This window comes from Microcaecilia unicolor, chromosome 1 (assembly GCF_901765095.1).
Source record: "Microcaecilia unicolor chromosome 1, aMicUni1.1, whole genome shotgun sequence".
Lineage (NCBI taxonomy): Eukaryota > Metazoa > Chordata > Amphibia > Gymnophiona > Siphonopidae > Microcaecilia > Microcaecilia unicolor.
The window spans coordinates 548,353,626-548,375,202 of record NC_044031.1 but is presented as its reverse complement, the minus strand read 5'-3'; the positions used below and the strand labels follow the sequence as shown (position 1 = coordinate 548,375,202).

The 21,577-nt window shown below is 39.6% G+C and overlaps 1 protein-coding gene across 1 annotated transcript in view; it reads right to left on the bottom strand.

Moving 5' to 3' along the window:
- The window catches only part of VPS13B (vacuolar protein sorting 13 homolog B), a 1,674,799-nt gene that overhangs the window by 1,484,510 nt on the left and 168,712 nt on the right, over positions 1–21,577 (bottom strand). The window contains 5 exon segments of the mRNA XM_030217225.1: positions 707–889; positions 2,854–2,941; positions 4,035–4,172; positions 6,430–6,552; positions 11,977–12,072. Coding sequence (XP_030073085.1) covers positions 707–889; positions 2,854–2,941; positions 4,035–4,172; positions 6,430–6,552; positions 11,977–12,072 — 628 coding nt within the window.

Below are 21,577 nucleotides of genomic sequence, written 5' to 3'. Positions count from 1 at the left end.
AGCAAGGCAATTACCTCATGTAATGTATCATAATAATCATATAAAAACAGATCTTATATAACACCCATGATGGTAGCTATTAGGAGGTTGGACACACTTACTTCACATATGGAAGGACAGAGAAGAAGATTGCACTGCTGTTCTTGAGTCACAATCCACCACTGTGCCTTCAAATTCTGGTCCCCCACGACTGATTGTTAGTGAAGAGGCATTGAGGAAGGAGGGATGTTGTCTCATGTTGACTGATAAGTGAAGTATATTACTCTTATTAGGACAACCAAGACAAATGGAGTGGAGGAGTGGCCTAGTGGTTAGGGTGGTGGACTTTGGTCCTGAGGAACTGAGTTCGATTCCCACTTCAGGCACAGGCAGCTCCTTGTGACTCTGGGCAAGTCACTTAACCCTCCATTGCCCCAGGTAAAAATAAGTACCTGTATACAATATGTAAGCCGCATTGAGCCTGCCATGAGTGGGAAAGCGCAGGGTACAAATGTAACTAAACAAAAAAAAGTTCTAACAGTCATGATTTTTTTTTTAAGGTGCTCCACTTTATAGATTCATTTTCTCTCTATAATGAGCAAATTCTGCTTTTATGATTACATATAAATAGAAACGTATATATATATATATATATATATATATATATATATATATATATATATATATATAAAACCTACAGTTGACTAGTATATAAACCTCCACTTACCTGGTTTATGTGCACTATACGGTTCATACTCATGGTCCAGAGCACACACTATCATTTTCATAATCCTGTGAACTGCACTACTATCCAGTCGAAGATCAACTGGACCTATAACGAGGTGCTTGGTAGACATCTCCTGTATGTTAGCAAATTCTTCACTCTTTGATTCCTGCTGATTTACAGAACCTAATAAAATATATTGTTATATCAGTGCACAAAACTACCATATACAGTGCGGAGAAAAGAAATCTGGTTTGGTCCATGTTAAACACATGACAAATGAGCCTTGTAAGGTCAATACTGTCCAGAAGAGACTTGCAGATTAATCAAAGAATTCCAAGTTCCAAACAAGTTAAATAGGCCAAACTGAAAATTCCTACATGTTTAAGATTTCATCAAGAACATAAAATCCTGTATTTTGTCAGAACATTTAACAGTATATATTTTTATGTAGACTTTGCAGTCTTTCCATAATCTTATCATCTCAATTTTCATTTAGATATATTCTAAAGATAGAAATAGTACTTCAATGAAAACTGAACTTCAACCTAAGATGTTCTATCTGTCCTTATTCTATCACTCCTTTCATTTTAAACTGACATTGGCATCTGATAACCTCAAAGAAGATAACAAAATACTGGGAGAAGATGGTTATCAGGAAAAACAAACTCTGGACACAGGAAGCTATTATCACCTGTCCTCATATTTGCATGACCTTTTCTTAATCTGTAGTCAAAGTATAACTTTAGTGCTAATACAAAGACAAAGCAGCAGCAGCACCAGGTTTATTTACATGAATTGCTGCCTTCTCTGGGAAATACAAAGTTAGAACTCTCAGTTTTCTAAAAACTAATGATTCTGTCCTTTATTATATACCATATTCAATTCTTTACATAATTCCACCCTAGTACTGTAGTGGGGCATCTGGTTGTGTAAATGAAAACAAACATAAAAAGTCTTTTATTAAATCATTTATTTCTGACATGCTGGCACCTGTACATTATTATTGAAAAATTTACAATACCTATAATCAAACTCAGACATTCATTCATAGCATCTACATTTCCTAACATATTTCACTGGCATTAAACCATTTCAGAGGTTGAAACATTTTTCTTAATTTACAGAAACATATAGATGTTACAATAATCTTCACTAAATCAGGAAAGTATGCCAGATTAACTTTAATCATCTCTCACAAAATAATTTGATTCTCACTGTATTTTGTATGATACTGTAGCTCAGGAAGAAATGCTCATTCCTACATACATTTTTGCATTTTAAGATCTGGAAACTCAAGGTCAGGCCATATACGTACTTTTCCTTTTTTTTTTTTCTTTTTTGAGAGCTCCTATTATCTGAATCACTCCCCCCCTCCCCATTGATTGAATTGTGGTCTAATCAATTGTATAACTTGTTTTTTCCTTTTAGGTTTAATGAATGTATTTGTAACTTTCAATATCATGACGAATTTTGTTTTATTGAACTATTCAAGTTATACAATGTATTTCAAATTGCATGTTTTATGTGTAAAAAAATTAAAAAAAATTTTTTTAATGTCTGGAAACTCTCTTTTCTGCTCTGTTGATGGCAGAGAGAAAGCAAACAGCCCTTCTGTTCTGGTTTACTGGAGTAGAACACACAATAATTATTGAGATGGCTTAAATGAAATCTATTGGCCAGTTATCTTAACTATCCATATAGCAAAAGCCCCTCATGTGGGACAGAAGTATTAGAAAGTTTCTTTGCTATAGTTATTATAGGAAATGAGTTAATCATTCTGAAAATCACAGAAATGTGACACAAATAGTTAAAAAGTTCATGGTTATTCATGATAAAATTAATTTATGTAGCCAAAATTTAAGAAGCAAATTAATTAACTAATACACAGACCGTAAAACAAAGTCTGCTACATGTAACACCTACTTTTCATTTCCTTCTTAGTTAAAAATAGAAATGAAAGAATTCAAAATACTAGAAAGACCTTAAGAAAAGTCAACTCTCAGTACAGATAAAATCACTCCAGTAGAAATCCAAAAGGTAAGTTGAAGGTAAACTAAATGACAAATGGTCAAGGACCAGGTGGTTCTGAGGAAGTCTTTCTTTCTGTTATTGAAGGGTGGGCAAACATAAAGAAAATAAACCAGTACCTTTGCCACTGATGCTTTCCATTGTGTACAAGTAATCCATGTAGAATGCTCCAAACCTCTGCATTCCAGCTATCTCTGTGTATGTCTCCTATCAACAAAGCAAAGCAAACACCAAAAGTTCTACAAGGAGAGAATCTTGAGATTACAACATGATATGTGAAGCATCAGAGACCTATGCTTGTTTGACTTTGTGTGCAGTCGAATAGAAAAGCTTATCGTAGAAAAAGAACAGAGGTTATCCAAAGAACTCACCTTTCTAGATAAGTAATGCAACATCTATTGCAAACTACACAAAAGGGATCCTTAATTCTGGTAGACATTTTACCCACTATATCAATAATGTCAAGCTAATGAATACCTTTAATTGTATAAATACTGATCTCTTGACCTTCCACACATAGCAGCCAATTTATTTCATTCTAACTGGAATCTTTTACAAGAAAAAGATTTTTGATAATGTATAAAAAGGTATTAATTTATCAATGGTAAATTTTAAAAAAATCAACTTCTATACAGATATAGATTTATGTTTGATAATCACCGAAAACATACATTCATTATGTTTTTTTTTTAATTAGCAACATCTATTTTGACTCTGATGTTGCCAGTTATATTTCCTCACATAACTTACAGAAGGGAGACAATGCACATGCAATCAGCACCAAGGGAATAACCGCAGAATAGTTTGTCAAGCAAAGTTAAAAGGAACATATGAATTTAAAGCCAAAGTGCTTACCTGTAATGAGAGTTCTAATAAAACACTTTCCTCCCCTCTAAAAATAAGTCACACAAGTATGTCATGTGACCACACAAGACTGAATGTGAGCATTTATCAACCAGAACTCCCTAGAAAGGTAGTACTTTCTACACTACAGAAGGCCTTGTGGCTCTCTTCAGTTCTCTACTGACTAGGAAGAGAATTCTACCTATTGATGAGCAACTTGGCTTTCTCCTAAGATACAGTTCACCTTGGTCACACATGTGGGACTCCCCACTAATAGCAGTATTCAATTTAAGTGAGAAAAATAGGGTGCTATACAAGATGAGGTTCAGCTCTACTCATCAAAGACCACAAAGACCAGACAGCTCACACCTACTACATCAACAAAATATGACAACTGCATAAAGAATCCCTACGTAAATACACTTAAACTAACAATGAATTAATTTAATTCTCTGACCTTGTGGTGAGATGCATCCAAAATAAATTCAGCATGAATGCCATTATTTTCTGGACTTCTGTAATCAAATAGTGAATTGGTAAGGTAAGTCATCCCTTTGCTGCTCAGATTCTCTCCACAGATGAAGAAACAAGCTTCCTTGAAACGGAAAAGAGAACAAATCAGTGTACAAAACATTTCTGTAAAATTATGCTCTATTGAGGATACTGTGTAGAACGAACAGGAAGACTAATGCAGAAACTATTCTTTATTTCACAAACTGAATACACAGTACTAAGTAACAAATGGTGATGAAGCCTACTGATGTGCTTAAAATGCTTTGAAACAATCTTATAAATCTAACTCTCAATTTATCACTCAGACAACAACCAGTATTTCCTTATTCTGCTGGAAGAACCAGCTTAAGGGATTGTATCAGCATTGCTTTCTCTACCCCATCCCTTCCCTCGCCTCCCATTTGCTTTGCTTTGTCCTGTTCTTTCCTATTCATATTTGTACTTCTGTTTCCTGTTTGCTCTAAATTATTTTATTTATTGTACACCAAATAAAGATGGTATATCAAACTTCTTAATAATCTTTAAACATGAAACTATGGGGGCAATGTTTAAATTACTTATGTGTTCAGAAATAGGTACCGATCTATAAGAGGTTTATGTAGAAGATTCCAGCCTGGAGAATGCATAACTTTTAGCTTTGTAAGTTGTTATAGGGCTAAAAGTAATCTATACAGATAGAAGCAGATTTGTGGGTGTTCTGGGGGCAGGCCAAGAGAAGAGCAGCAAAATTAAGGGGCTCTTTTACTAAGCTGCGTAGGTGCCTACGCGTATCCAATGCATGTCAATTTTGAGTTACCGCCCAGCTACCGCATGGCCCTTGGGTTATTTCATTTTTGACGCGCATCCACTACGAACGCCAGAAAATATTTTTCTTTTTTTGCAAGTGGGCAGTAATTTGGTGGTAATTGGCATTTTACACGCGTAGACCATTACCACCCAATTACTGTGCGAGACCTTACTGCTAGGTCAATGACTGGCGGTAAGGTCTCAGACCAAAAATGGATGTGTGGCAATTTTCATTTTGCCGTACATCCATTTTCGGCAAAAAAAATTTTAAAAAGGCATTTTTTACAGGTGCGCTGAAAAATGATTCTGCGTGCGCCTAAAACACACGTCTACACTACCGCAGGCCATTTTTCAGCACACCTTAGTAAAAAGGGCCCCTCAGAGTGTCACTGTGTGAAATTATTGACTACTGTAACATCAGCAGCCTTGAGATACTATCCAGCTCATTTTTGAAAGAGATCGCCGGACATCTTCTGACACAAATCAGGAGATGGCTGGCGATCTCCTGATCCCGGCCAAATCGGTATAATCTAAAGCCGATTTTAGCCGGCCCCAACTGCTTTTCGTCGCGGAGCCGGTCAACCTTCAAGGGAGGGTACAGAAGGCAGGACGGGAGCGTGGTTGCCCCATAACAGAAAAAAGATGGCCGGCTCAGACGAACATTTTGCCGGCTGCACTTGGTCCATTTCTTTTTAGGTCCAAGTCACAAAAAAGTGCCCCAATTGACCAGATGACCACTGGAGGGAAACGGGGATGACCTACCCTTACTCCCCCAGTGGTCACCAACCCCCTCCCACCCAAAACAAATAAAAAAAAATGTTTTTTGCCAGCCTGTATGCCAGCCTGAAATGCCATACCCAGCTCCCTGACAGCAGTATGCAGGTCACTGGAGCAGTATTTAGTGGGTGCAGTGCACTTCAGGCAGGTGGACCCTGGCCCATCCCCCCCTACCTGTTCCACTTGTGGTGGTTAATGTTGAGCCATCCAAAAAACCCCAAAACCCACTGTACCCACATGTAGGTGCCCCCTTCACCCCTTAAGGCTATGGTAGTGGTGCAGAGTTGTGGGGAGTGGGTTTTGGGGGGATTTGGGGGGCTCAGTACCCAAGGTAAGGGAGCTATGCACCTGGGAGGTTTTTGTTTTGTTTTTAAATTTCTAGAAGTGCCCCCTAGGGTGCCCGGTTGGTGTCCTGGCATGTGAGGGGGGCCAGTGCACTACAAATGCTGGCTCCTCCCACGACGAAATGCCTTGCATTTTGTCGGGTTTGAGATGGCCGAGCCCGGTTTCCATTACGGCTGAAAAACGAAGCCGGTCATCACCCCTACACCCGGCGCCGTTCGATTATGCCCCTCTATGTCCTTTAACTTTTAAAAATTAATGGTCCAGAGTTGGTATCTTACATCCCTGTATCCCACTTCAACAGTGAAACAAAGTTCTAAAAATAAACAAAACACATATATAATGCTTCCCGCATATGTAATGTTTTTCAGATGCTTATTTCAAGGCTGCTGAACAAGTTTCTTAAGACATAAAACTTATGCTATTTTACTTACTGCATCACTTCGATTCATGTTCTCTTCAAAGTCTTTTACACCCATAATTCCTTTAAGGCATATAGCTTGACAGCCTACAAAACCTACTTGGCAATCAAAGAAAGGCTCTCCCATCATAAGCACCTACGACACAGAGGTTATATTTAGAAATATTTATGCAAGAAACAGATCATATAAATATACATACAGAGACTCATTTAGATATGTAACAGAAGCAAAGCAAAGGGTCTTGTTATGAGGCAATTGGAGCAAAATTGATTGCCTGTTGTGTGGAAATACTACTTTTAGAATTCTGTGTGGCAGCAGAGTGAATGTCAAGGGAAAAGAGAAACAGGGAATAAAGCTCCCAAACACTCTGGGGTCCGCTTACCACAGCGGGTAAAAGAGGCCCTGCGTTAGCATCAGCGTGTGTTTTTGATGTGCAGTGAGGCCCCCTTTTATCACAGCGGGTAAAAGGCTGCCTTTTTTTTCTCTTCAACAAATGGCTGTGCAGTAAGTGAACCGCTTACCGTGTGGCCATTTCGAGGGAGGAGCATTTACCACCACCCACTGAGGTGACGGTAAGGGCTCCGGCAGTAACCAGGCAGTGATTATCACCAGGTAAGCACTGCTACAAAAACAAAAAATATTTTTCTAGCGCCAGAAATGGCGCACGCTGGGGGTGGGAACTACTGCCAGGCTCCTACGGTAGCCCGGCGACAGTTTCAGTTTGGTGTGCAGCAAGCCCATCACTGCGCGCCAACCTTTTAGTAAAAAAAAAAAAAAAAAGAGCCCCTCCGAGAAGAGAAGTGATCCAGAGAGAGGCTCCCAAGCTGATCAAGACTGTAACAGTGTAAAACAGTTCCCATGGAATGTTTCTGCTAAACAAAACAGGGAGCTGTCTACACAATTCACCACACCTGGTACTGCCCCACTCATATCATGATTTTAGCCACTCAAGGTTCAATAGTCACATGGGAGCTGCCAGTCTCACAGTGTTCAAACTGCAAAATAATTGGAATGGCACCAGCAAAGGGAAAAGGTATTGACAATCAGGTTAGCAGGACTCTTGTGCCCATGTACGTACAATATCAACGCCAATTTTATAAAGGCAATACTTCCTATAGACACCTGTACCTGTGTTTTTGGGAAGTAATGGCTTTATTTTTACATCTGTGATTTTATGTTATTAATTTAATAAAGGCAACATACAAGTGTATATGACTAATAAAAAAGGCTCCTAGAATTCCCCTCCCCCCATGCCCCCGCAGAGCACAAATGTTCCTGCACAAGTTACACCTGCAACTTTCTGTGAGTGGTCTCTGCAGGTGTATACAAATTCAGGGCAATTTTATAGTTGTGTGCAGGTTGTTAAATGCACCATATGTAACTGCTCAGATAATTGGAACTTACGCACATCTGTGCACTATGTACAATTCTATTAAATAGCTCATTAAATGCATTAACGTGGAACTGCAAGGGGGCCATATACATGGGTTGTGCACGAGTATGACATGAGCAAGTCTCCAAGTTACATGCATAACTTACAGAATACTTTTAAGTTATGCATGTGGTAGGCAGCACTTAGGCATGTTCACTTACATTTACCAGGCATGACTGAATGTGCCCAACACTGTATGCATCCTTTAAGCTTATGTCCATATTTTATAATAGTATCGGTGCACAGATGCCTTTATAGAAGTGGCACTAGAGCACTCCACTGAGGCTCCTAACACATAGTGCCAAGTTATAAAATCGCCCCATTGTGTAAATAGAGTTGACTACAACTGGTAAGATTCTACTAGAAGTTAGGTTGTTGGGTTTTTTTTTTTATTTCACTACTTGTACTATATTCTATTACAGAACCCTACCACCAGCCCTTGGAAGAGGATTCCTGTTATTCATAAAATTCAACATGTAGGTATCACACTTGATTCTTCTTTATCTAAGCGTTCTCATTTGCAGAGGATTGTACAAGTAATCTTCTATAAATTAAGACTGATTAAATAGTTAAGGGATTATTTATCTTCTTCTAATTTCAGACTGGTTGTTCAAAGTGTAATTATCCCACATTTCAATTACTATTAGTTTTAGGCCTCCCAGCACAAACTCTGAGGGCACTACAGGCCACTCAAAATGCGTCTGCATGCCTGATTGCTAGTTTTTCTAAATTTGATCATATCTCTTCTGTTCTGTTTAAATTACATTAATGGAGGATCAAATATAAAATACTTCTGATCATTTTTCAGATTTTAAACAACTGTGTTCCGTTGCTTACTGCTGCTAGTCTGCATGCCTAAGAACTTTTTAGATATATTGATAAACAATTAGATGTGCCCTCATTCTATGTGTTAAAATCTGAGTATAGTATCTATTTTCTATACTACATGTCCAAAATTATGAAGCTCCATGCCAGCTGATATGCGATCAATTAAGAATGTGGGACAATTTAAGATGATGCTAAAAACATTTTGCTTTAAGCAGGCATTTAAGGACAGACTGATTTGAATCTTATTATGATGACTTTTGACTGCAGACAATGCGAACATTTATATTTATGTTTGAGAATATTTTGCTGTAATATTTTTAGTATGCTTTTTGTTTTTGTTTCATATTGTGTATTTTTTTGTTTCTATGTTTTACATTAGGTATGTTCTGTTGTACACCAGCAACAGTAGTTGATTGTGTGATTTATAATTTTTTTTTAATAAATAAACAAGGTAATTTATATAATTTGCTTTCATGTTTCAATTGTGTACAAGTGGGCAAATCCTGAGAGATGTATCATGACAGCAGGCTGGCCACAAACTGAGAGAGACTGAAAGAAATTGACCGAAAATCACGGAAGACAGGGTTTAAAACTTGCAGTCCCACTAAAGCTCCTTGTGACATTGGGCAAGTCACTTTGAGGCATATTTTCAAAGCACTTAGACTTACAAAGTTACATGGAGGGGCATTTTCGATAGGACGTCTAAGTCCAACTTGGGACATTTCAAAATTCAAGTGGGGAATATAGCCATTTTCAAAACAGAAAATCATCTATCTTTTTTTTTTTTTTCAAAAATGGATATTTGTTAGATGTTTTTGTGCTCTGTGCATTTATCTTTTGGTCATTTTTGGGGGGAAAAAATGTCCAAGTGAAAAACACACAATGGAATGTAGGAGAAGCCAGCATTCTTAGTAGACTGGCCACACAGACATCTCAGGAGAACATGGGCACCCTAGGGGGCACTGTAGTACACATCTCACTGTTGTTCCCTTATCTTGTCTGCTGAACCCCCCAAAACACATTACCCCTAACTGTACACCACTACAATAGCCCTTATGGGTAAAGGGGGCACCTATATATGGGTACAATGGGTTTCTGGTGAGTTTTGAAGGGCTCACAGTTTTCACCTCAATTGTAACAGGTAAGGGGGAGGTATGGGCCTGGGTCCACCTGTCTGTAGTGTACTGCACTCACCACTAGACTACTCCAGGGCCCTGCATTCTGCTCTAATGGACCTGAGTATAACATCTAAGGCTGGCAAAGAGCTGGAAAGTAATGTTTTTAATCATATTTTTTTGGGGGGGCGGGTGTGGGTAAGTGACACTGGGGGATTCAGAGGAAGTGATCCTTGATTCCCTCCAGTGGCCCTCTGGTCATTTAAAGCAATTTTTTGTGGCTTACTCGTTAATAAAACAGGTCTAGACCAAAAAGTCCAACTTATAACCCTGGATGTTTTTGTTTTGTTCCATTATAGCAGAAAAACGTCCAAGTGTTAGGAACACCTAAATCCCACCCTTAACATGCCCCCTTGTGATTTGAACGCACGTCTGACAGACTTCATAGAAAAACGTCTAAAAATTGGTTTTGAAAATACCAATTTGGATGTTTTTGTGAAATAAATGTCCAAATGCAGATTTATGCCACTTTTGGATGTTTTTCTCTTTTGAAAATGAGCCCCCTTAATAACCTATTTAACTTTGTAAGTCTAAGTGCTTTGAAAAATGAGCCCCTTTGCCTTCTACTGTCTCAGATATAGCTTAGATTTTAAGCCCTGAAAGGCAAGAAAAAAAAACTTGAGTGCTGAATTGTAACTTGCTTTGACTTTGGATATGGAAAAGACAAGTAATTAAATCTAGAAACCAAATCCAAAATTATTTTTTTCTTCCTCACCACCTTTCTACCCATTTTTACCATATGAACCCCCCCCCACCCCCACCCCCACCCCCACTCACTTTACTAGGTAAATGATTCCCAAGCTGGTCTTGAAGGCACATTCTACCAGTTTAGCTGAAATCTCATGCATAATCACTCTGAATATCCTGAAAACCAGACTAGATGAGCATGGCTTATGAGTCACTACAGAACTGGTGCAACTATAATTGTTAAGCCAGATGGAACTCTGTATGTGTGAACCTAGAGTCTGATCAAAGGGAGGTAATTTTCAAAGCCATTTCTGCAAATGAAACAGTGCTTTGGGCATAGAAATGAGCTTCTTGAAACTTTCCAGCCTTGGATGAGGGTACACAACATGCACAGTGCAAGAACGCATGTACTTTTACCCACATTTCGGGGAGATACTGCTAAAGGTAGGGTTGGGAGTTAAAACAATGCATGCATTTTTATATTTTCAATAGTACATGTTTCTTCAGTTGAAAAACGCAAGCATATATAAAGGAAGTTTTATTTATTGCTTTTGTATCCCACATTCCCCTACCTATTTGCTGGCTCAATGTGGCTTACATAGATTTGTTAACATTGTCATTTCAGGATATCAGATACAGTTCGTAATGTGTAGCGATTAAGGAAGGGAAGAATGAAGAAGGAAGAGAGTGATTAGGGTAGTTATAGAAGGTGGGCTTTCATACTTGAGTGGGTTCGTGAGGTGACTTAGTGAGGCTATAGGTTCTCATTGTAGGCCTTGTTGAAGAAGAATGTCTTCAGAGATTTTCGAAAGATAGTTGTTTCGTTGATTGCTTTCAAGTCTGTAGGTAATGTATTCCAAAACTGCGTGGTCATGTAAGAGAAGGTTGTGGCATGCGTACTTTAATTTATTCTTTGGGAATTTTCAAAGTAAAAATACATCTATACTTTTACTATGAAAAACCAATCCATAAAGTCCAGAGGTGAAAAGTACCCATAGATTTTGCAAATGTACTACAAACAGTATGAATATTGCCCTCTAGCTGTCAATATTGTACAATAACCAGGACATAATCCTTCCCTCTATCTCTTACACTTCACTCAGTCTGCTGGGTTGTAAATATTGCCTCTATAGTATCTCCAGCCCCAGCCAATTTGCAGGTTAGAAGCAAGCATCAGGAATCAATCCCTGCTATTATACACTTTCCTAAAGAATATTAGCAACATTTACATGTAAGGGCTAAAGACTACTTTGTTCTGCATAAAAGCTTATATAATCTTACCAGGGACACAGACTATAAAGAGTTCTCTCAACAAACATACAGGAACATAATAATGTACAAAGATTTTGTCTGTTATTTCAGGCAATTTAAGTGAGATAAAAAAAAGTCAATGTGTTTCCTATAAACTGAAATATATACAACGTAATGGAAAATTACCTCAATTGTGGTTCCCTCTTGCTCCCAGCGTATAATTTCTTTGGACTTGACTTTCTGGGGGCTATAATAGCTACTCTCGGTTTGCATTTCAGTGAGCTAAGAAACAACATGATAAACACCTTAAGCATAGCCAACATTAGCATTAAATAGCAGTAATGTGTCGTTAGGATATAAAACTGAAGATACATTAAGCTTTGCATTTTGGCCAAATTGTATTATTAGGCAGGAAACAGGTGCAGTAAAACAGCTGTAACATATTACACACATTAGAGCGAAAGAACCTAAAGCTGCATATGCCAGTGTAATTCTAATTCTAAGTATGGCATTAACAAATTTCAAACACTACTCTTTTTTTATTTAGCTTTTCTTCCTATATCAACACTGTATATAATGATTAAACGTTTGATCACATTGCCTACACTTCCACAGCAAAATTGTTCTAATTCTGCACTAAAATCATATAAATCAAACATGCAGTCCTCATTGCATAAAAACTAATAAACTAAACATAAATGTATCCGTTTTTGACAGTTTCTGATTTTCTGTTTTATTTCACAGCCATATTTTACGGATGTTTTTAAAATTATTATTATGAACTACAGCTAATAGCTTTCAGCACCTTGTCATAGAGCAGGGGTGAGCAACCTCAGTCCTCGAGGACCTCAATCCAGTAAAGTTTTCAGGATTTCATCAATGAATATGCATGAGATCCATTTGCATAAATTGGAGGCAGTGCATACAAATTGAGGACCAAGGCTGTGCATCTCTGTCATAGAGTGTACTATTTTTTTAGCTAAAATAAAGATCATACAGTAAACATGGTCTATGAAATGGGTATGCACTAGACAGACAGAAGAAAATACACACCGCAGATGAATGCAATTAGGACACTCGCTATCTCACTAGTGATCTCCAATCTGAATTACTGTAATGCTCTTATTCATAGGCTTGCCAAAGAAATTACTGAAAAAAATGTGGTTCAAAAATGCAGCTGAAAGGGCAATGTTTGGATAATTACATACAAAGAGAACAATTCCCCTCTTGTGAGAGCTATACTGGCACCCAATTACAGAAAATGTACAATTTAAGATTCTCCAACTAACTTTCAGAGCAATTAGGGTAAATAGCCCATTTATCTAGGTAAGCGTCTGACAGTGTACAGTAAGCTTTATTGATTACTCCTCAGCTCTGAAGTATAACGGGTGAAAACTAGGAACAGAACTTTTCTTATTACAGTGCTTACTCTTTGGAACAAACTACATAGAAAGATTACAAATGAAGAATCACCAGTTCCATAAAAGTGTAGAATCATGTTACTCGATATTCAAAGTGATTTAAGTGATCAGGAGAGGCTCTTGCCCACTTAAACCATGCTCTGCGGGTCCGTTGTCAATATTCAATGGCACTTAACCAGACAGTGCCACTGAATATCAGCATTAACCAGCCATTTATACAAAGTGGTCTGGAGAGCAGTATTCAGAGGGCAGAGTCGGGGAGGAGTTGGCAGCTATGCAGGTGCTGGTAATGTTTACTGCGGGGAGGGGGGGGAGGGCAGGTATTGATATTGGTCAGCACCTGCATAGCTTCCACATAACAGTCAAAGTATGTTGGACATGAGGCCCTGATTTTTCAAAGAAGTAAACTTTTGTAACAAAAAATACAATTCAACATTAATATAACAGCTTTTTTTTAATGTGTAAATTTTGTTAATAGTTTAGATTTCTCTTGCATTGTTTTTAACTATAGTAAGATGATAATTTGGCTCTTTATTCGTCAGCTACAGATTGCAGTGTTCAGTGTGTCACTTACATGAACATGATCTGTCAGGTTGGTTGAGACAGTGGCGTAGCCAAGGAGGGGGGGGGGAGCCTCGGGTCCCCAAAATTGAGACGCTGTCTGCTGCTTGGGTTAGCAGGGTTCCCCAAGCCCTACTAATAGAAGTCTTCTACTATCCAAAACCTGGCAGTTGGCAGCACTTTTCCTGGGCCGCAACTACACTGGCCCCCTCCACTGCACATGCTTTGTTTTTGTGCAAGGGAGGCCCAACCCTGTGCATGCATAAAACTGAGCATGCGCAGGGGGCGGGCTTCTCCAGTGTATGCTCAGTTTTGTGAAAACAGAGCATGTGCGGGGGTGGGGGCCCTTGCACTGCAGTGGCCCAGCAAAAATATCCGTCAACTGCTAAGCTTCGAGTGGAGGAGGGCTTCGCTTAGAGACCTCCTCAGGTCTCTCTCTTATTGTGGAGTCATGAACACTGACAGCTGAAGCTAAAGAGGCCTACAGCTCTCTGGATGTTCTTCTGGGACATTTTTTGACTTCTTGGATGAGTTGCTGCTGCATCCTTGGAGTAATTTTGGCAGGCTGGACACTCCTGGGAAGAAATGCTACTGTTCTAAGACTTCTCTATTTGGAGATAATGGCTCACTGTGGTTTAGTCTGGTGGAGTCCCAGAGTTTAGAAATGACTTAGTAACCCTTTCCAGACTGATGTATTTCAACAACTTTTTTTCTCCTCTCTTCTGAAATTGCTTTATATTGTGGCACAGCATTCTTGTAGAAACTTTGTGGTTACTACTTAACTCTCAGGGTAAGCTGCAATATATAGTAAGGTTTAGATTTAACACGGCTGGATGCAATCAAGCCTTTCAATCAGCTGAATCTAATTATCAATTAAATTTGGTCAACTGGTTGATAGATTAACTAAGGGGGCAGTTAATTTTCACATGGGTAATATATATGTTGAATAGCTTAGTTCTTTAAACTGTATTATGTGTTTACTCAGGTTCCCTATGTCTAATATTACATTTTGTTTAAAGATAAGAAATCATTCAGTGTGGCACAGAAACAGAGAAATTCAGCTGGTCCTGTTCCATATTTTTGTAAACGATATTGCCAAAGGGCTCTCTGGTAAACTTTGTCCCTTTGCATATGCGATAGGGTAGACACCCTGATGGTGTCGATAACATGAGAAGAGACTTAACAAAGCTTGAAGAATAGTCCAGAATTTGGCAGCTAAGATTTAATGCTAAAAAAAAGCAGGGTCAAGCATTTGGGCTGCAAAAACCTGAGGGAACAGTACAGTTTAGGGAGTGAAATACTTTTTTGCACAAAAAAGGAGCAGGACTTGTGTGTTATCATATGTGATGATCTTAAGGTGTCTAAACAGGTAGAAAAGGTGATGGCGAAAGTTAGAAAGATGCTCTGATACATAAGCAGAAGAATGCCTCTGTATAAGTCTCTGGTAAGATCTCATTTTAGAGTACTGTGTACAGTTGTGTACTATTTTTCAAAACCAGCACAATCATTTTCAAAATACTGTTTGGCATGTCACCGGACTACATGCTAGATATGATCAAACTATCACCAAGAAATGCAAACCCAGGAACCAGAGGTTATCTACTATTTCACCTGCTCAACTGCAAAAAATTAACTATATACGTCCACTTCCACCTAAACGGCAGAATTTAGTTACCTAGGCTCAAAATGGTGGAACTCAATTCCCATAGTCATAAGAAGCATCACGAGCTACCTCCAGTTCAGAAAAGACCTTGAGACCTATCTCTTCAGGAAACTCTATGAGTAAAATATGCACTAACCATTCTGGAACAACAATACACAACACAACCTCTAACTGTAACGCATCTTTTCATTTAAGAAATGAACTAAGACATATCTTCTCAAGAACCCCACTTATTCCATATGCACTAATAAGTATCTTGCCAACCACTGTAAAGCACAGCATCATACAACCTTGTAAATGTAATTGAATCCATGCAATCTCTAACAACTGTTAAATATAGTAACATAGTAGATGACGGCAGAAAAAGACCTGCACGGTCCATCCAGTCTGCCCAAGAAGATAAATTCATATGTGCTACTTTTTTATTTGTACTGTCCTCTTCAGTGCACAGACCGTATAAGTCTGGCCAGCCCTATCCCCGCCTCCCAACCACCAACCCCGCCTCCCAACCACCAGCTCTGGCACAGACCGTATAAGTCTGCCCAGCACTATCCCTGCCACCCACCACCGGCTCTGGCACAGACCGTATAAGTCTGCCCAGCACTATCCCCGACTCCCAACCACCAACCCCGCCTCCCAACCACCAGCTCTGGCACAGACCATATAAGTCTGCCCAGCACTATCCCTGCCACCCACCACCGGCTCTGGCACAGACCGTATAAGTCTGCCCAGCACTATCCCCGCCGCCCAACCACCAGCCCCGGCACAGACCGTATAAGTCTGCCCAGCACTAGTCCCGCCTCCCAACCACCAGCCCCAGCACAGACCGTATATGTCTGCCCACACTAGCCCCGCCTCCCAACCACCAGCTCTGCCACCCATTCTAGGCTAAGCTCCTGAGGATCCCTTTCTTCTGCACAGGATTCCTTTATGTTTATCCCACGCATGTTTGAATTCCGTTCCCATTTTCATCTCCACCACCTCCCGCGGGAGGGCATTCCAAGCATCCACCTCCCTCTCCATGAAAAAATACTTCCTGACATTCTTCTTGAGTCTGCCCCCCTTCAATCTCATTTCATGCCCTCTCGTTCTACCGCCTTCCCATCTCCGGAAAAGGTTCGTTTGCGGATTAAATATAAGCCATATTGAACTGAAACTCGTTTTTGGATAATTGTGGGATACAACCAAAAATAAATAAATAAAATAAAAATTCTGGAGACCACACCTTTAAAAAAATATAAACAGGATGGAGTCGGTCCAAAGGGCAGCTCTAAAATGGTTAGTGGTCTTCATCATATAGCGTATTGGAACAGACTTAAAATCTCAATATGGAAGAAAGGTGAGAAAGGGGAGGTAAGATAGAGACATTCAAATATCTCTATGGCATAAATGCATAGGAGGTATGTCTCTATCAATTAAAAGGAAGCTCTGGAACGAGGGGGCATAGCATGAAAGTGAAAGGGGATGGATTTAGAAGTAACCTGAGGAAATAATTCTTCATGGAGAGGGTGGTGAGTTTGTGGAATGGCCTCGCAGTAGAAGTGGTGGAGACAAAGACTGTACCTGAATTCAAAATGTTTGGGAAAAATACACAGGATCTCTGAGGGAGAGGAAAAAATAGTAGATGATATGAATGGGCAGACTGGATATGCCATATGTTCTTTATCAGCCTTCATTTTTCTCTGTTTCTTTGACATTACTTACAACCTTATATCAGTCTTGCTTCAGAATTCTGAATCGTGGAGCTGGTGCAAACCCTTTGTTGTCAGACCAGTGTAGAGTGCATTACAGCAGTCAAGTCTTGATGTTATCAGGCATGACTCACTGAGACAAGACTTGCCTTCTCATTGTATGGAGAGAGGCAGGGTAGTTGTCGCAAATTATTGAAGCAGCTCCTGAAGGTTGCTTGGATTTGTAGGATCTGCATAAGTATTTCTAGCTGAACCCCAAGCTTCCTGACTTGTGATTTAAAGGGAGTTTGTATCTCCCACAAGAGATTTTTATGTCAGATATGTGCCCATTTCTGTTATGGACACACACAGGACTTCAGTTTTACTTGGAGTTTTTTTATTTTGGCAGCTTTGTATGCTTCTCTTTTCTTAATCATATCAAGGGCAATGGTTAAAACACATACCTGGATCTTAGTTATTTCCCCCTTAGAAATTTTTTCTTTTCTACCGAAGGCCCATACTAAACACTACAACAATCTAATGCACTTCTCCTAGTGTCTGGTACTAAGAAAGTGATTCGGTTTCATGTCACCCCAAGTTGAATAAGGGTTTAACGGTCAATATAGTTTTCACAAGTTCTGTTCTTTTCTAACCTGTTTTTTTCAGCTACATTTCTCCACTTGCTCCCCCTTCCCCCACATCCTTTGTAATGGCTTTTTGTAAGACCCCATTTGCAATTTTGAAATGTTATGGTCACCCCACTGTTATTTAGGATCATCCTCTAGCTAGTGTCATGTCCTATCTTTTCTTCTTACCTTTATCATCTCACCTTCATTATTTTGGCTTACCTTTGTCTCTTATACATATATATGCTTTATGTGACACACTAGTAATGCATTAGACCCTAGATTATTCATTCTGGTAGAAAGGTTAAGAATTTTAGATAAGAAAAGCTAAATTTAACATGGTAATGAAAGGCTACTCAAGTATCAAGGCAGTTGCAGCCCTTTTATCCTAAGGCATAATCATGTATCCTCATTGTTTATTGTAATATTTTATATGTGGATGGATAGATAGATATTTTAATTTTTTGGTGTGATGGTCACATTACAATGAGAAAATGTAGATAAGGGTGAAGGGGCCCACTGGGACTTTATGAGGCAGAATAGTCAGAGGCGATGCAGTGAAGACCATAAAGCCTAAATAGGACAATGGACAACCCTAAGTGGGTTGTTCCACATTTGACCAGACTATTTTACTAATCACAAGGCAAAGAAAGACTAATGTCAAAGGTGCCTGGCTTAAAAGGGTATTTCACCAACTGTGCACGGAAATAGAATGGAGAAAAACAGAAGCTGTAGGAAAGATAATCTAGTCACTTTTTAGCCCATTGTGGTGAGTGGTTTAACAAGCCGCTTCCAGCTGCAGGCTGACTTAACCCTGGATAGTCAATGTCAGGGCACGTGTGGCCCCTGGCACTGAATATCTGGGTATAACCATATCCAGGTCCTCGCCAATATTCAGACTGATGCCTGGTTAACTCACCATATAAAGTTAGGACAGCTGTTTTGATATCCTAAATTTATGCGGTTATTTAGCTGGTGAGTAGACTGAAAATTACAGCTAACCAGCTGTTTATGCTCTGCCCTAACTCTGCTCCCAGACCACCCACAAACTACCTGGTTTCAGGGGATATTCAGCAGCACAATCCGGTTAAGTGCTGCGGAATATTCCTGGATAGCCCTGCAGAAGCAATTTAAATGGCCAGAAGCTGCTCCTAGCCATTTCAATCACTTTTAATATCTACCCCATTGGAGGTTTTTGCCAGAACAGCAACTAAACAAAGTAATACAGGGGAAAGACAAAACCCCAGCAACAACCATGTCATTGGGGAACACCACTCATCAAGTGTACCCCCACCCACTTCCGCTAGTCCTGGAAAAGTAACATCAAATTAACCTGCAAACTGTATCACCTAATCCATTGTAATAATACAATATCTGTGATAATTAACATGATTTTCCTAAGAATAAATTTCTAATACCAGAGACAAACTTAGGGCCCTGCAAAGAGGTGGGAAATGTGGGATACAAATGCAATAAATAAATAAATAAATAAGCTGCTCTAGAGGCGCTTTAGTGTAGGCACCCACAATATTCCTATCGGCGCCTACACAGTTAGTTCGCACTGATTTTGTGCATGCACTAAAAACACTAGCGCACCTTAGTAAACAGAGCCCTTAGTTACTTAGGGTTTTTTATCAAGTCGCACTACCGCTTCCCATGCGGCAATGCCAATGGAACCCATTCAAAGTCAATGGGTTTTGTTGGCATTGCCGCACCGAGAACTGGTAGCGCAGTTTAATAAAAAAGGCCCTTATTTTGTAAGCCAACCAGAACACGCGCAAAAAAAAAAAAAAAAAAAAAAAAAACCAGAGTCCAGATCAACATAGCAACAGGGGACAGCCAACACACACAAACCTGACTGGCGGACGCTCTGACCAGAACATCAGCCTCTATTTATGGAAGACTCGTGAGCAATACCTAACTTAAATAAACCGATTGCTTTATCCCGAATTTCTGCTTGCTGCATGCTGTAAGACTCTTCTCAAATGTTATAAATGCTCTAAAAGCTTCATCTAAAGCTTTAATTGCTTAATATGCTTTATAGCATGTCTGAAAGACTCCCTTTAAATGACTAAATGTGCTATATACTTTAAATGCTAGCTGCATGCTGAAAGACTCTCTACAAATGCTGTAAATGTTATAAATGCTTCATCCAAATGCTTTAACTGCTTTATAGGCTCCATAACGTGTTTGAAAGACTCCCGGTAAATGCTTTAGATATCACCAACACTGTCCAACACTTCCACGAACACTGCCCACAAACACTACTGAAACCACCAACACTACCCACACTCCCACGAGCACTGCCCACAAACACTACTGAAACCACCAACACTACCCACACTCCCACGAGCACTGCCCACAAACACCACTGATACCACCAACACTACCCACACTCCCACGAGCACCGTCCACATATATCCAACATGAACACCAATAAGCTACTGATAATAATTTATCTCATTCCCATAATCCACCACGCATGGACCACCCCCAACATCAACAGCAACCCAACCACAATACACCAACTATATGTACAACCTATTAACAACTCACCAGACCAAAAATACAATAACCAACCAAAAGGCAAAGTCTCCGCACACGAACACCACCAACAGAAAGAGAAGAAAACCAACAACAACAAATTCAACCACCGAGGAAATAGACAACTAATAAAAATAAACACACCTAACCTCCCCACAGAACCATACCGCTCAATTCGAATAGGATACATCAACGCTAGATCAGCAGTAAGCAACTCAGTAGACATACTAGACTGGATTACCACAGAGAACCTAGACCTTCTATTCATCACGGAAACATGGTTTCACAGCCCCACAGACCCTGCCATCAAAGAGACATGCCCACCAGAATACAAAATCACCCATTGGACAAGAAATGGAAAAAGAGGTGGTGGAATAGCCATAATATACAAATCCGAGTTCACCATCACAACCACTGGTGAATCCACCTCACCACAACTCGAAATCGCCTCGACAAGAATCAATCATCCGAACCTACAAGGACACCTCAATACAATCCTATTCTACAGACCACCAGGAAAATGGAAAGACTCCCAAACACAACTCATGGACTTCATTGCAAACACATGTGTCTCTGCCTCAAACATCCTCATAATAGGAGACATCAACCTACACCTCGAAGATGACACCTCAACAGGCACACAAGAATGCAAAGAATTCCTAAAACTCTGGGACTTACACGCACCTAATACTCAACCAACACACGAAAAAGGACACACACTAGACATCATTACACACAAATTCGACCCAGACTCAACTCTCCTACTTACAGACACAAGATGGACACCCACACCATGGACAGACCACTATAAAGCATATGTCTCCCTCCCTGGCGAAAAAGTACACAGAAACGCAGTCACAAACACGAACGAACACATACACCACGAGAGGAAAAATAGACCCCACAATATTCTGGCAACAGGTCTACCAAAATGAATGGTCAACAAATGCAGACACCATTCAATTCCTCCAAGAATGGGATGATATATGTAAGACAACACTAGACACAATTGCCCCAATCCAAACCAGAACATCACATAGAAAAAAAATCTAATCCATGGTTCACCGAAGAGCTGAAAGAACTCAAAACACAAGTCAGAAGACTAGAACGCGCATGGAACAAAAAGAAAGATAACCACACATTGAATGCCTGGAAACTACTTCGGAGGAAAATTCAAATACACCATAAACAGACTAAAGACTACACTACAAAACGATGATTGGACCAAACTACAAAGACACACACAAACTCTTCTTCCTAGTAGATAAATTGTTAGACACCACACAAGTTACAAACAACAGC